Source organism: Pyrus communis, chromosome 5, assembly GCF_963583255.1.
Source record: "Pyrus communis chromosome 5, drPyrComm1.1, whole genome shotgun sequence".
Taxonomy (NCBI): domain Eukaryota; kingdom Viridiplantae; phylum Streptophyta; class Magnoliopsida; order Rosales; family Rosaceae; genus Pyrus; species Pyrus communis.
The window spans coordinates 2,691,372-2,704,387 of NC_084807.1; the positions used below are offsets into that span (position 1 = coordinate 2,691,372).

General features: G+C 38.7%; 1 protein-coding gene across 11 annotated transcripts; it reads right to left on the reverse strand.

Annotated features, from left to right (window-relative positions):
• Positions 1-624: 624 nt before the first annotated feature.
• LOC137734003 (putative disease resistance RPP13-like protein 1) lies at positions 625-11,889 on the reverse strand. Of its 11 annotated transcripts, none has more exons than XM_068473240.1 (16): positions 7,938-11,889; positions 7,580-7,744; positions 7,330-7,474; positions 6,818-6,954; positions 6,558-6,680; positions 6,236-6,483; positions 5,796-6,109; positions 5,438-5,612; positions 3,806-4,993; positions 3,475-3,692; positions 3,301-3,392; positions 3,077-3,217; positions 2,140-2,314; positions 1,886-2,033; positions 1,501-1,635; positions 627-1,366 (listed from the first exon to the last, which is right to left on the reverse strand). In XM_068473240.1, exon 1 carries the CDS (start codon positions 11,803-11,805, stop codon positions 7,957-7,959), a length of 3,849 nt encoding a protein of 1,282 aa, XP_068329341.1. In that variant the 5' UTR covers positions 11,806-11,889; the 3' UTR covers positions 627-1,366; positions 1,501-1,635; positions 1,886-2,033; positions 2,140-2,314; positions 3,077-3,217; positions 3,301-3,392; positions 3,475-3,692; positions 3,806-4,993; positions 5,438-5,612; positions 5,796-6,109; positions 6,236-6,483; positions 6,558-6,680; positions 6,818-6,954; positions 7,330-7,474; positions 7,580-7,744; positions 7,938-7,956. The 11 variants fall into 11 exon arrangements, with proteins under 11 accessions (XP_068329343.1, XP_068329342.1, XP_068329339.1 ...); XM_068473233.1 differs by having other exon boundaries at positions 628-1,366; positions 3,806-4,362; positions 4,491-4,993; positions 6,236-6,680; XM_068473236.1 differs by having other exon boundaries at positions 628-1,366; positions 3,806-3,929; positions 4,131-4,993; positions 6,236-6,680.
• Between the last annotated feature and the right edge of the window lie 1,127 nt (positions 11,890-13,016).

A 13,016-nucleotide genomic window follows, 5' to 3' on the forward strand; every position in this document is an offset into this window, starting at 1 on the left:
TAGAAGAAGAGATTGAGATGAGACAAGTCAAGACGAATGATCAAGTTGCGGACTTGTTCACAAAAAGTTTAAGTACAGGCAAGCTCGAAAATTTTCGCTGTCTGCTCAGCACAGTGCAAAGAATGAAAGCTGACATTGAGGGGGAGTGTTGAAAATCAATGTCAAAGTTAGGCAAGGAAAGTTAGGCAATGTTAGGTATGGTTGAATAAAAATTATTAGGTGCAATTAATGTGTTTTGTGTGGTAATAAATAATCTTAGTTTAATCATTTGGTTTGCTATAAATACCTAAGTTCTCAAGCATTGTAAATCATCCAAGGAAAAACAAAGCCTAGAGCTAAATAAGAAAAGCTTTGCTAATTAGTTTGTTGTGTGAGTTTTCTTTAAGAGTGTGCTCTATTTTCTTCTTCTTGGGATCATTAGAGTTATCTTGGATACTCTTCTTATTCAACACGCCCCGCCCTTCCCTTATTTGCAATTATTCATAGTGATACTACAGATGTACGAGTGAAGTCCCGAAGTTCTGAATGTGCTTAATTTGTTTAATTCTGGTCCCTTTTTCGAACTTACTTTGTTAAAGAACGTCAATTGTTGTTTCGCCTCGCGGTTTTATTGTTCCCCCTAAACTCTTTTGCCAATGCCAAAGGCAATTTCTGCACAATTTTTCACTTTCTGCACACTCCCTCTTAATAAAGCGAGAACAATATAACAGAAGAGAGAACCCTTCAATTTTTCAGAAATAACTAATGATGATGAAAAGAACAATATGTTCATAACAGTTCATCTGCAGTATTCATCTAAAGATGTATTACCGATTTTCAATTGTCAAGTGCTGTGTTCTTGACAAGAATGAATGCTTTTGGACCATGAAATGAACCATCTATAACAGATATTACATGATTTTTCTACACATTTATATAACAAAAGCTTCCCGAGTGTTTGTATTTGATGGGAAAGTAGCACCAGTGCAGAATAAGATGAAAAGTAACAGCAGTGCAGGCTTAATGATCCACTGAGCAGAGATGCAAGTAGCAGTATTGGGGAAGAAGCTTTGAACAATATCAACAACAATGTCATCAGATTTTGGAGATGCATCCAAGTTCATATCTTTGCTTCCACCAAGAGACTTCTCCTTCCCTCGTTTGCTTGGTGAACCAACACCGGTTTCCTATCAAAACTCAAGGGCACAAACCTGCTTAAATGTCACCAAAACCTTATTTGAAGCCATACATTTTTGCGGCGAACCATCCTTGCTTTTGACATCCATCTCCCCTTGTTTCTTCGGCTCATAACATCCCCATGGTAGGGTTAAATGCTGTAATCTCTCAGTTCCTCTGGATCACTTCCAGAGAATAAGATGCTCATAGGCTGTGACAATAGGCACAATTTCAGACAAATAAAGTGCAGGATCTTTTTCTTTAAGGAGAGTATGTGGACATTCCAACAAAAATTTATGGAAGGTTTGTGTACAGTTATTGCAGTGAAAGACGACGGAGCTTTACCTTCAGATCGATACGTTCTCCCACTTTATTTCCACATCAAATTGTGAAAATCTTGTTTCTTCTCATCCGTTTCGAGAAGATGCCAACACAAGTGCTTTCCTTTTTGATACCCCAGCTCAACATATACGAATACTCCTAAATTCAAATATCGTGAAATTATAACCAATTGATTGATCTTATAAAACAAGCATGAGGAAACAATTCGGTTTATTTATTTAGTGGTCTTATAAACGATTGATCGATCTTAGAAAAGTTGTTTATTTATCGACTTTTCATAAACAATTCTGAAGAAACAAAAGTGAAATGGAACTCAATTTTTGTTATCTGCAGTGTTCAATATATGAAATATCGTTCCTGTGAAATGTGTAGTGCAGCAACCACCCACCTGTTCTAGTAACATAATGTACTGACTTCCAACAAGCACAGGCATGAGGGCAGTGGTACAAAGAAACCTCTCTTTTTTTTTTTTTTTTTGTGTGCTGTTCGTCACCCTTTCTCACTTCAACAGCTGTGTATGTACAAAAAGAACATGTCTGCACCCACTCGAAGATGGCAGCGACATGAAGAGAAGATGAAAAGGCATGTTGCTTGTATTGAAAATAAAGCAGTATAAGAGTAAAACATCATTCCAGGGGTTACCTATCCAATTGGAGGAGAATCATATTCATGCCAGACTGCAGGAGAACCATTCATGGACAACTAATTGATGGACGCTAAAATCGTTGGCCTTAGATAATCCAATATTTACAACAGTTCCACAGTTTGCTATCCATATCAGCAAAGCCGAGAAACATGGTAGTGACATAATTTTGCCCTGCAAGCATAGTTGAATTTCACTGTTAACACTCGACTAATTAGCCTAAATTCTACATATAGATGTAACATATTTACAAAAGCCTTAGGAATAATGCCTTCGCATTTTCCCCTACTTTTCCCAGTTTATCATCGCAATCAAACTCTGAAAGGGGGAACAAAATTTAGAGAGCAATGTGAAAGTTTTAGTGGGAGCAAAGTAGTAATCACTTGAGGTGTACCAAGATGCAAAGTAATAAGAAATTTTTGGAACCAGTTTTCGGGAATTGCTTATTCCTAAAATATTGAGTAAATAACTCCCGTTGAGAAGTTCAAATTTTACTTGAGAAAAAAAAACAAAAAGGATATATAAGTCCACACACAAGAATTAGAGGCAAAGAAAAGATTGCTTGGAGTTTCATCATCAAATTAAAAAAAATGCTTGTTTATTCTCATCGATATTGAATGCAAATGTCAATTCGAGCGCATTCCTTTTTCGTACCTCGTCTCAAGAAGATACCCTAAATTCAAAGTTGAAGATACTATAAATTAACAAGTGATATAAGAAACCAAGCATGGGTCTCAGAGGAACCTAAAAATAATTCAAAACAATTTTAGCACAAGCATGTTTAACCAGATTTTCATGACGAACCAAAATATGAAAAGCATTTCAACCAAATGGAAAAACATCTCAAATATTGAGCCTTAACAATAGTTTTAACATCAATTATAGAAAGCAAGAAGGGTAATTGAAAGGATGAAGATGTTAGAAATGGGAATTTACCTTCCGGTATCATGGCCATAGCATCGACCACCTCCGTGGGAGCGTCAGCAGCCTCCCTTATGAGTACTGAAACAATGGAGTCCAACTCCGGGACAGCATTCCCACTATCTGTAATGGTTCTCTTAGCTTGGGTTCTCTATCCTGCACATATATGATTGATTTAGTTAAAAACAGAACTCCTTGTTGGCACCGAAAGATGCTTGCCTCAAAGATTGCCATATGACCTTATTCTTTGGTAGAGCAAACCTTTCACGTTGGAGTCGTTGGACAGATCTTTTATTTTGCTACTCAATCTATCAGCGGCCTGGACGAAAGACTGAAAAGATCTCGTCACTCATAACGCAGTAAACAGGACAATTACAAAGTTATAATTTGCATATTATGTATCTTCCACTTACTTTAGTGTTAAGAACCTCATCACAAAGGAAATTCAAAAGCCTAAGCTTCTGGGAGAAGCTTAAGGCATCATATCCATCCCCGCCTCCACTAAAACACTCTACGGGCAACACTCTGCGGCAGCTCTTTCATAACAGGGTCGACCTTAGAGACCCTACCCTCGATGCGGAGATCAGGTTCTCCAAATCTCGGAACCACGAGCAGTTGGTGCTTGCTTGCTCTAGAGACATAACAGAAAATAAAGTTGGCATAAACCACATGAATTATTTTCACCATTAAAGCTTACTAAAAGTACTTTAGACATAACTATAATACACTAGATAGAGTTCTTACTCCTGTTGAAGAAAAACATATAGCTATGAAATCTAACAATGGAAAACTGTTCGGCTGTCCACTTCCTCCACACGAGAGTTCTCAAAGAACAGATTCAGCTTGGGACTTTCCAATTTTAGAAAAACTAGAGTAAAAAGAAACAAGAAAAGAAAATGGGATTTCAAGTGAATTGGAAGTTCAGGAATGTTTTAACACCCCATAAAAATGGTGAACAAAATCAATTAAAACAAGTTTAGAGCAACTTTTCAATCAAATATATAATAGAACATTCCCCACATCCTCAGCAGCTAATGGTGCCCTGAGGTAGGGGAAGATCAAGATCAACCTCTCTGCTCTCAAAGTGGTGTTCCTTGACCTGCGACACCCTCCTGCAGCCTTGCCCTTGCCCTTGCCCTTGCCCTTGGCATCATTCTCATTCACAGCACCACCATCATCTCTGCTGCATTACAAGTTTCCATCAACTCGTCCTGCTTTGCTGCATCCGAGTACTCCACATCTTCTCTCTGATCAAGGGCGTTCTCCTTCCCTCGTTTGCCAGTTGAATCAACACAAATTGCCTGCCAAAACTTGAGACTATAAACCCTCTTAAACAGAACTAAAAAACAAACCAACAACAGTATCAATATGCATTCACAAAGAAAATACTATAATCAACTGCAGCTCCATCTCTGCTGTCAAAATCAACCTCTTGATTCTCAATATTCCCAGGCCATTCCTTGACTTTATGATGCTTTCTGAGTGCCTTGGCACTTATTGCTCATAGTAGCACCGCCATCTCTGCTGCCATTACAAATTTCCATCAACTCCTGCTTTCTTTTCTTAGTTTCCTGCTCAGCAGATGGTGGAGATGCATACAAGTGTTTTCTTGGTGAAACAACACCGGTTTCCTTTCAAAACTCGAGGGGCATATCTGCACCCACTCGAAGATGGCAGCAACATGAAGAGAATATGAAAAGGCATGCTGCATGTGTTGAAAATAAAGCAGTATATGAGTAAAACATCATTCCAGGGGTTACCTATCCAATTGAAGGAGAATCATATTCATGCCGCACTGCAGGAGAACCATTCATGAATAACTAATTGATGGACATTTAAATCATTGGCCTTAGAAGATCCAATCTTTTGAGTTCCACAGTTTGCTGCCTGCATCAGCAAGGCCGACCAACACAACAGTGACATAACTTTGCCCTGAAAGCATAGTTGAATTTCACTGTTAACATTTAACCAATATATAAGCCTAAATGATCAAAGATAAATTCTACAGATAGATGTAACATATTTAGAAAAGCCTTAGGAATAATGCCTTCACAATTTCCCCTACATTTCCCATTTTATCATCTCAACCAAACTCCGAAAGTGGGAACAAAATTTAGACATGATTTGACAAGGAAAGATAGCAATGTGAAAGTTTTAGTGGGAGCAGAGTAGTAGTCACTTGAGGGGTACCAAGATGCAAAATAATAAGAAAACTTTGGAACCAGTATTCCTGAATTGCTTATTCCTAAAATATTGAGTAAACAACTTCTGTAGAGAAATTCAAATTTTATTTGTAATGAAAACAAAAAAATAAAAAAAGATATCAAAGTCCTTCACAAGAATTAGAGGCAAAGAAAAGATTGCGTGGAGTTTTACCTTCACGTGGTTGAGCTGTACTTTATGCATAACCATAATACACTAGGCAGATTTCTTACTCCTGTATGAAGAAGAGCATATAGCTATGAAATCGAACAATGGAGTACTGTCCAGGCCATCCACTTCGTCCACTTCCTTGACGAGATAGTTCTCGAAGAACGGATTCAGCTTGGGACTTTTCAATTTAAAAACACTAGAGTTAAAAGAAACAGGGGAAAAAAAAAAAGAAAAAAAAAATTTCAAGTGACTTGGAAGTTCAGGAAGGTTTTTAGCACAGAAAAGCAGTGCATAAAATCAATTAAAACAAGTTTAGAGAAACATTTAATCAAATATATAATAGAACAAAAGTAAGAATTACCTCGCTAAATGTTTCACAGAACTTCAAAAACTGGAGAGCATTTTCCATATCCTCAGCAGCTAATGGTGCCCTGAGGTAGGGGAAGCTCAAGATCTATCTCTCTGCTCTCAACGAGGCATTCCATGACCCTGCGACACCCTCTTACAGCCTTGCTCTTGCCCTTGGCATCATTCTCATTCACAGCAGCACCACCATCTCTGCTGCATTACAAGTTTCCATCAACTCGTCCTGCTTTGCTACATCCGAGTACTTCACATCCTCTGATCAAGGACGTTCTCCTTCTCTCATTTTCTACGTGAACCAACACACATTGCCTGCAAATACTCAAGACCATAAGCCCTCTTAAACAGAACTAAAACCAACCAACAACAATATCAATATGAATTCACAAAGAAAAATCTATAATCAACAGCACCACCATCTCTGCTGCTAAAATCAACCTCTTGAGTCTCAATCCTCGACTTTAAGATGCTTTCTGACTTCCTTGGCATCGACATTCTTATTTCTCATAGCAGCAGCACCATCTCTGCTGCCATTACAAATTTCCATCAACTCTTCCTGCTTTGTTTTCTTAGTTTCCTGCTCATCAGATTTTGGAGATGCATCCAAGTTCATATCATTGCTTCCATCAAGTGATTTCTTCTTCCCTCGTTTTCTTGGTGAACCAACACTGGTTCACACTGGTTTCCTATTAAAAAAAAATGGAGGGCATCTTAAACGTCACTAAAACCTTGTTTGAAGCCATACGTTTTTGTGGCGAACCATCCTTGCTTTCGACATCCATCTCCCTTGTTTCTTCAGCTCATAACATCCCCAATGGCAGAGCAAAATGCTGTAATCTCTCAGTTCCTTTGGATCACTTCCAGAGAATAAGATGCTCATAGGCTGTGACAATAGGCACAATTTCAGATAAAAATAAAAGTGCAGGATCTTTTTCTTTAAGGAGAGTATGAGGACATTGCAACAAAAATTCATGGAAGGTTTGTGGACAATTGAAGTAGTGAAAGAAGACAGAGCTTTACCTTCAGATCGATGTGTTCTCCCACTTCATTTCCACATTAAGTTGTGAAAATCCTGTTTCTTCTCATATCCGTTTCGATAGGATGCCAACACAAGTGCTTTCCTTTTTCATACCCCAGCTCAACATATCTGAATGCTCCTAAATTCAATTATGGTGAAATTATAAACGATTGATTGATCTTTAGTAACCAAGCAAATGGATCTTAAAATGAAACCCAATTCGTTCAGCTTCTTAAATAATTCCAACCAATAAATAGATTGGATTAGCATCAACATATACATGAGCTATTCACTTTATTACGCACACGGTTAACAAGTGGACTTTTTCTTTATATTAATGAATATAATCAACGTCTCTCTTTATCACACTTAGAAAGGGAAAAAAGCATGTTATGAACTTTTCAGAAACAATTCTGAAGAAACAAAAGTGAAATGGATCTCAATTTTTGTTCTCTGCAGTGTTCAACATATGAAATATCGTTCCTGTGAAATGTGTAGTGTAGCAACTGCCCACCTGCTCTAGTAACGTAATGTACTGACTTCCAACAAGCGCAAGCATGCAGGCAGTGCTCCAAAGAAACTTGGCCTTCATTTTTGTTTTGTGGTCATCGTCACCCGTTCTCACTGCAACAGCTGTGTATGTACAAAAAAGAACATATCTGCACCCACTTGAAGATGGCAGCAACGTGAAGAGAAGATGAGAAGGCATGCTGGTTGTATTGAAAATAAAGCAGTAATGAGTAAAACAACATTCCAAGGGTTACCTATCCAATTGAAGGAGATTCATGCCACACTGCAGGAGAACCATTCATGGACAATTAATTGATGGACGTTAAAATCATTGGCCTTAGATAATCCAATCTTTACAATTCCAAGTTTGCTATCTGCATTAGCAAAGCCGACCAACACGGCAGTGACATAATTTTGCCCTGAAAGCATAGTTGAATATCACTGTTAACATTTGAATAATACATAAGCCTAAATGATTAAAGATAGATTCTACAGATAGATGTAACATATTTACAAAAGCCTTTGGAATAATGCCTTCGCATTTTACTTGAGATGAAACTATTACAGAATCTGAATCTTGGCTATGGAATGAAAATGGTGCCATGTACGTACCTCACTTTGACTTGAGATCTCAAATGATGACTTGGTCGCCAATTTCGATGCAAGGAATGTGAGCTAACTTGCTCCACTCTTGTCCCGTCTTCTTCTGACACCGCTTCTCCAGGGAAGGACAATCCGTGATGCTCAGAAAAGAGAGCGATGCCGGCAAACCATCTTTTGGCAGGAACTTGAGACTAACACAGTTGAAAATTTTGAGCTCTTGAAGAGAAGTGAGGTGTTGAAGTCCCTTTCCCTCCAAAGATTTCAGACTTTTCATGTCCCAGATTTCGAGTATGTGAAGAGTGATAGGGAGCAGCTGTTCCTTGAGCAACGTCTCCAACACAACCTCGCTTCTCCAGATCAAAACAGTGCGAAGGGAGACAATTCGTTGCAAACCCCAGTTCTCCACTGAAGGCTTCAGTTTCTCACAATCATAGATTTGAAATGATTGTAGGTTGGGAGGCAAACCCCCTTCTGCAAATGACTCAACATTTGGAAGTTGGCCTATCCATAAATCTCGAAGGCCGGTGAGGGTGTGTATTCGGTCGGGCAATAACTTCAAATTCTCATTCCCCGAGACTGCCAAAAAAGCCAGCTTGGGAGTGGGCAATCCCCCGTGGGGAAAAGAGACCAGATTTGGACACTTTGTGATAGAGAGATAGTTGAGATGAGTGAGATTTTCGTCATCAGACCCTTCTCCAATGGAAAGGGATTCAAGATTTTTACTGCCCCAGATATCAAGAGTTGAAAGTTTGGGGAAAACGCCCAGCGGGAAGGACCTCAGTGAATCACAGCTGTCCCACAGTTCCAAATCTCGAAGGGATGCCAATTTGGCCATCATCTCATGAGATAGGAATTCTAATCTCCTGCAATTTTCTATTTTAAGATATGTCAACGAAGTGGGTAGACCATTTCTAGGGAACGACAAGAGTGATGCGCAGTTATACAGAGTCAAATCTTGAAGACAATTGCTCAAGTGCGGCCGCAAGCATTCTCTGCGACTAAAAAATTGAATCTCAAGTTTGGAAAGCGAGGAAAGCGACTCCGTCTCCAGTAACCACGACAGACCAGGGCATTTAACTATCTGCAGTTCTTCAAGAGACTGTATCAAGGACTCCGTGTTAACGATGAGAGACCACGGTATCCATCTCGTTCTGGTAGCCCCTTCATGTAGAACCTCGCAGTCGGACACGGAAAGTTTTCTCAAGCAAGGAAGATGATCGGGCAAGTTTCCCCTCAGCTTCGGGCATTTCTCTAAAGTCAGCTCCTCAAGACGGGGAAAGTCTAGAGATTGACCTCTACCTGGACAAGGTAGCCATTCCTCCCACTCCGGCATCTCTTTAAACTCTAGTTTCTTGAGAGATTGAAATGGCTGAATTAAAGAAGCTTCATTACCCCTGTAGAACTCAACACCAATACTCATGACAGATTTCATTCTTTCTATATATAACTCTTTGAGAACGGGTAACCGTCCAACTGGTGGCAACCACAAACAAGTACTACAATCAGTGAGACGCATGACTTGTATGTTGGAGAAGGAAAAGTCTCCCAACCAATCTGGAAAGCTAGTTCCACCATAAAATCTGATTGTCAGCTTCACCAGGTTTACGGAAGGTTGTAGGCTTTCAAGTACATGTCTCTCTGTTATGGAATCATTTGCATCCTCACGACCCCATGCCAACTCTACTTCGTTCAGATCTTTCTTATCCTTTAAATTGGCCCCCAAGGCATCTATAGGATTGACAACATTTTGCAGATTCAAGATAGAGAATTTTCCTCGAAGGTGCGACAATTGCCCCAGTTCTCCAATGCCACCTGACCCAGTAGAATTCCCCAACACAAAAGCAGTCAATGTTCTCAAACTTTTTAGTCTACCCATTTGCACCGGCATCTCTTTTACACAAGTTCCACCAATATCAAGATGACGCAAATTTATCAATTTTCTCATGTCTGCAGGCAATTCAACAAGTGAGGAACAACCGAACAACAATAGAGTTTGCAAATTGTAGAGAGTACACATCGTATCTGGTAACCTTATAATTGCAGTGTAAGAGAGATCAATGTAGCGTAAGTGCAAGTGTTTACCAATGTTATCAGGTATTTGAGTGATATTTTTATATCTTGACAGTGACAACACCCTTAAACATTTTAGTGCTGGTAACAAGTCCTCTAGAACCTTTATGCTTAAATAGGTCACATTCCACTCCTCGTATGGTCTTAAAGACATGGGAAATAGGGTGCGCAAACACTTAATTTCGTCCAATGGCTTAAACTTTGCAGCAGTATCAAATCTTCCTCTCATATATGACAAATGTCGAACTCGTTTAGGAACTTCATGTGGCTGTCCCTCATCCAACCTAAAACAAAATTCTCTAGACACAGACATAGCTAAGTCGTTAATGAGATCATGCATTGTGAAACTTGATTTCCCAATTAATGATCTTTGAAGTAGAGATCGTGACAATAGTTCATCAAAGTATTTCTCGCCGACCTCTTCCAATCCTTTACCACTCTCAGCTTGTGGAATTAAACCCAGTGCCATCCAAAGTTGAATTATATTTTCCTTTTCAAATTCATAGTCCTTTGGAAAAATTGAGAAATAAGCAAAGCATTGTTTCAAATAAGTAGGGAGATAATAGTAACTCAATCTTAATGATGGAAGAACACCTTTATCATGCAATATCTCCCAAAGATTGTTGTTCAATATGTGACTCCATTCCTCGTAATCCACATTACAACCTAAGAGACCACCAAGTGCTTTTGCAGCTAAAGGAAGACCATTGCACTTGCGTGCAATTTCCTTACCAATTTCTTCCAAGTCTGGATTCGCACTAGGATTTTCATTTCTAAATGCATGTTTTGCGAGTAACAACCAACAATCTTCATCTGACAAATGTTTCAAGTAGTGAATAGGCACGGTGTGCACTAGGGATGCAACACTTTTGTTCCTCGTTGTTACAATGACCTTACTTCCCCTCGCCCCATAAGTAAAAGGAGCCCTTAGAAGATCCCAATCACTATAGTTGTCATTCCAAAGGTCGTCCAACACAAATAGGAACTTTTTCCCCCTCACTTGTTCCCTTAGTTCAACTTGAAGCAAGCTATCTTGAAGACTGCAAGGTTTTGAGGTAATTGATTCAATAAGGGTTTTAGTTACCCTCATAGCATCAAAATCTTCGGAAACACATGCCCAAGCAGTAACATCAAAATGCTCTTTTATTTTTTCATCGTTGTAAAGGACTTGAGCAAGGGTTGTCTTACCAACCCCGCCCATTCCCAATATGGGGATTACTAATACGTGGCTGCTACTCGAATAATCAGATAGCAACTTTGTTTTCAACCTGTCTTTATCTCCATCCCTACCATAAGGACAAAATTCATTCTCAACCAAGAATGTTGTGGGAGTTCTTCGAGAAATTTTCCCCTTAACACCTCCTATAAGACCAAGGAGATTAATTTGTTTTGCCAGGTGTTCTAACCTTTGGAATAACTCTTGTATCCTACCATTCATGCCATGATAAAAAGGATTAAGAGAGGTAGATAGGAAGTTCCACACCTGGGTTTTCTTAGTTTGATATTCAGGTTCCACCTTAAGGTGCAAAGCTGCAGCATCGATCTCATCAAGTAGATCCTCCGCATCAAAGACAGCATGTTTGAGCTCGTCGAGCCAGCTTCCCACAACAGGGTTGACAATCTGCTTCTTCTCTGCATCATTGAGCACTGCATGAAGGGTCAACAACGTCAGCTTCAACTTCTCCATGAGTGAACGATCATGCTTTTTCCCCCGAAACAGATCCAAGAACTCGCCGGAACCAATCTTGTCGCACATCACGTGGATGGAAGCAGAGAGAAAAGCCTCTCCTATCAAAGCTCCTGCCATTTCACCTCTCTCTCTGTTTTTATTTTTTCTTCGAAGAATTGTTGGAGGTGAGGAAGAATAAGAGACTTATAGGATTTATTGTTTCGAAAAGAGACTACTTGATAAATAAAAGGCATTATCACAACTTGGAGGTGGTGAGCAATCCCATTAAAATAGAACTTAATATATACATATTAAAAACAAAAACAAATTGATGCAAAATCTCCCAACGACTAATATTATTCCAAGTCATGCATGAAATATACACGTTTGTCTTTTCATGCTACTTGGTTATAAGCAAACATCATGCATTTATTAATACTATTCCAAGTCATGTATGAAACCTACGCATTTGTCCCTTCATGCCACTTGGTTACAAGCAAACATCATGCACAAGTTGTTTACTAATTAGCATTACTACTGTTAGCTTGCATCATGACCGTTTTCTTTCTGTTATTCATACGCCCAAGACATTGTAAGAAATAATGTTGATTATTCAAAATGAATCAACAACTAGTTGCACAGGGTAATAGTCAGTGATACTCCCAACTTGATAGAGAAAGAAAAAAAAAGGAAGTCGACTTCCAAACTAAAATAAAATGTATATAAATATAGAAAATTGTTATTAGCATTCCAAAAATCTTATTTGGCACTCCAAACTTTTTATAATTAGAAGGAAAAATACACATGTGCGGAGTGTAGAATGAGATTTTTGGAGCACTAATAACAATCCCCTAAATATGTCTTAACAAATATTGTACGTGGCATTGACTTAGACTTTCACGAATAGACTTATAATTTCTGGTATCTAATAAATATCCAGAATGAAAATATTCATCGATCTACAAAAAAATTTCATGGAGGTACCCATTTTTTTGCCACAAATACCAATATAGAGGCTAAAAGACAATACGATATTAATTTCATATGTGGTCAAGATATTTATGAATTTAATCATTAAAATGCATAAGCTCAATTATACTTTCAAGTTAGATCAATTCCTGAAGTTTTTGTCAACAATAAAATTGCTTACCTATGAGTTCACCTATAAAACGTGCTAAGGCGATATACTTTTTAACCACAGTTCTATGTATTGTGACTAGTGGCCTGTACGACTTATTCATATTTCATCAATCAATGCTAATCAATAGCCAATAGCTCATCAATATGCTAGCCAATAGCTTATCAGTATGTATACCTGCACACGAGTCGGAACTATCTAAAGTGATCTG

Coding starts and splice junctions, on each gene's coding strand:
- LOC137734003 (XM_068473242.1), bottom strand. CDS start 11,805: ATGGCAGGAGCTTTGATAGGAGAGGCTTTTCTCTCTGCTTCCATCCAC.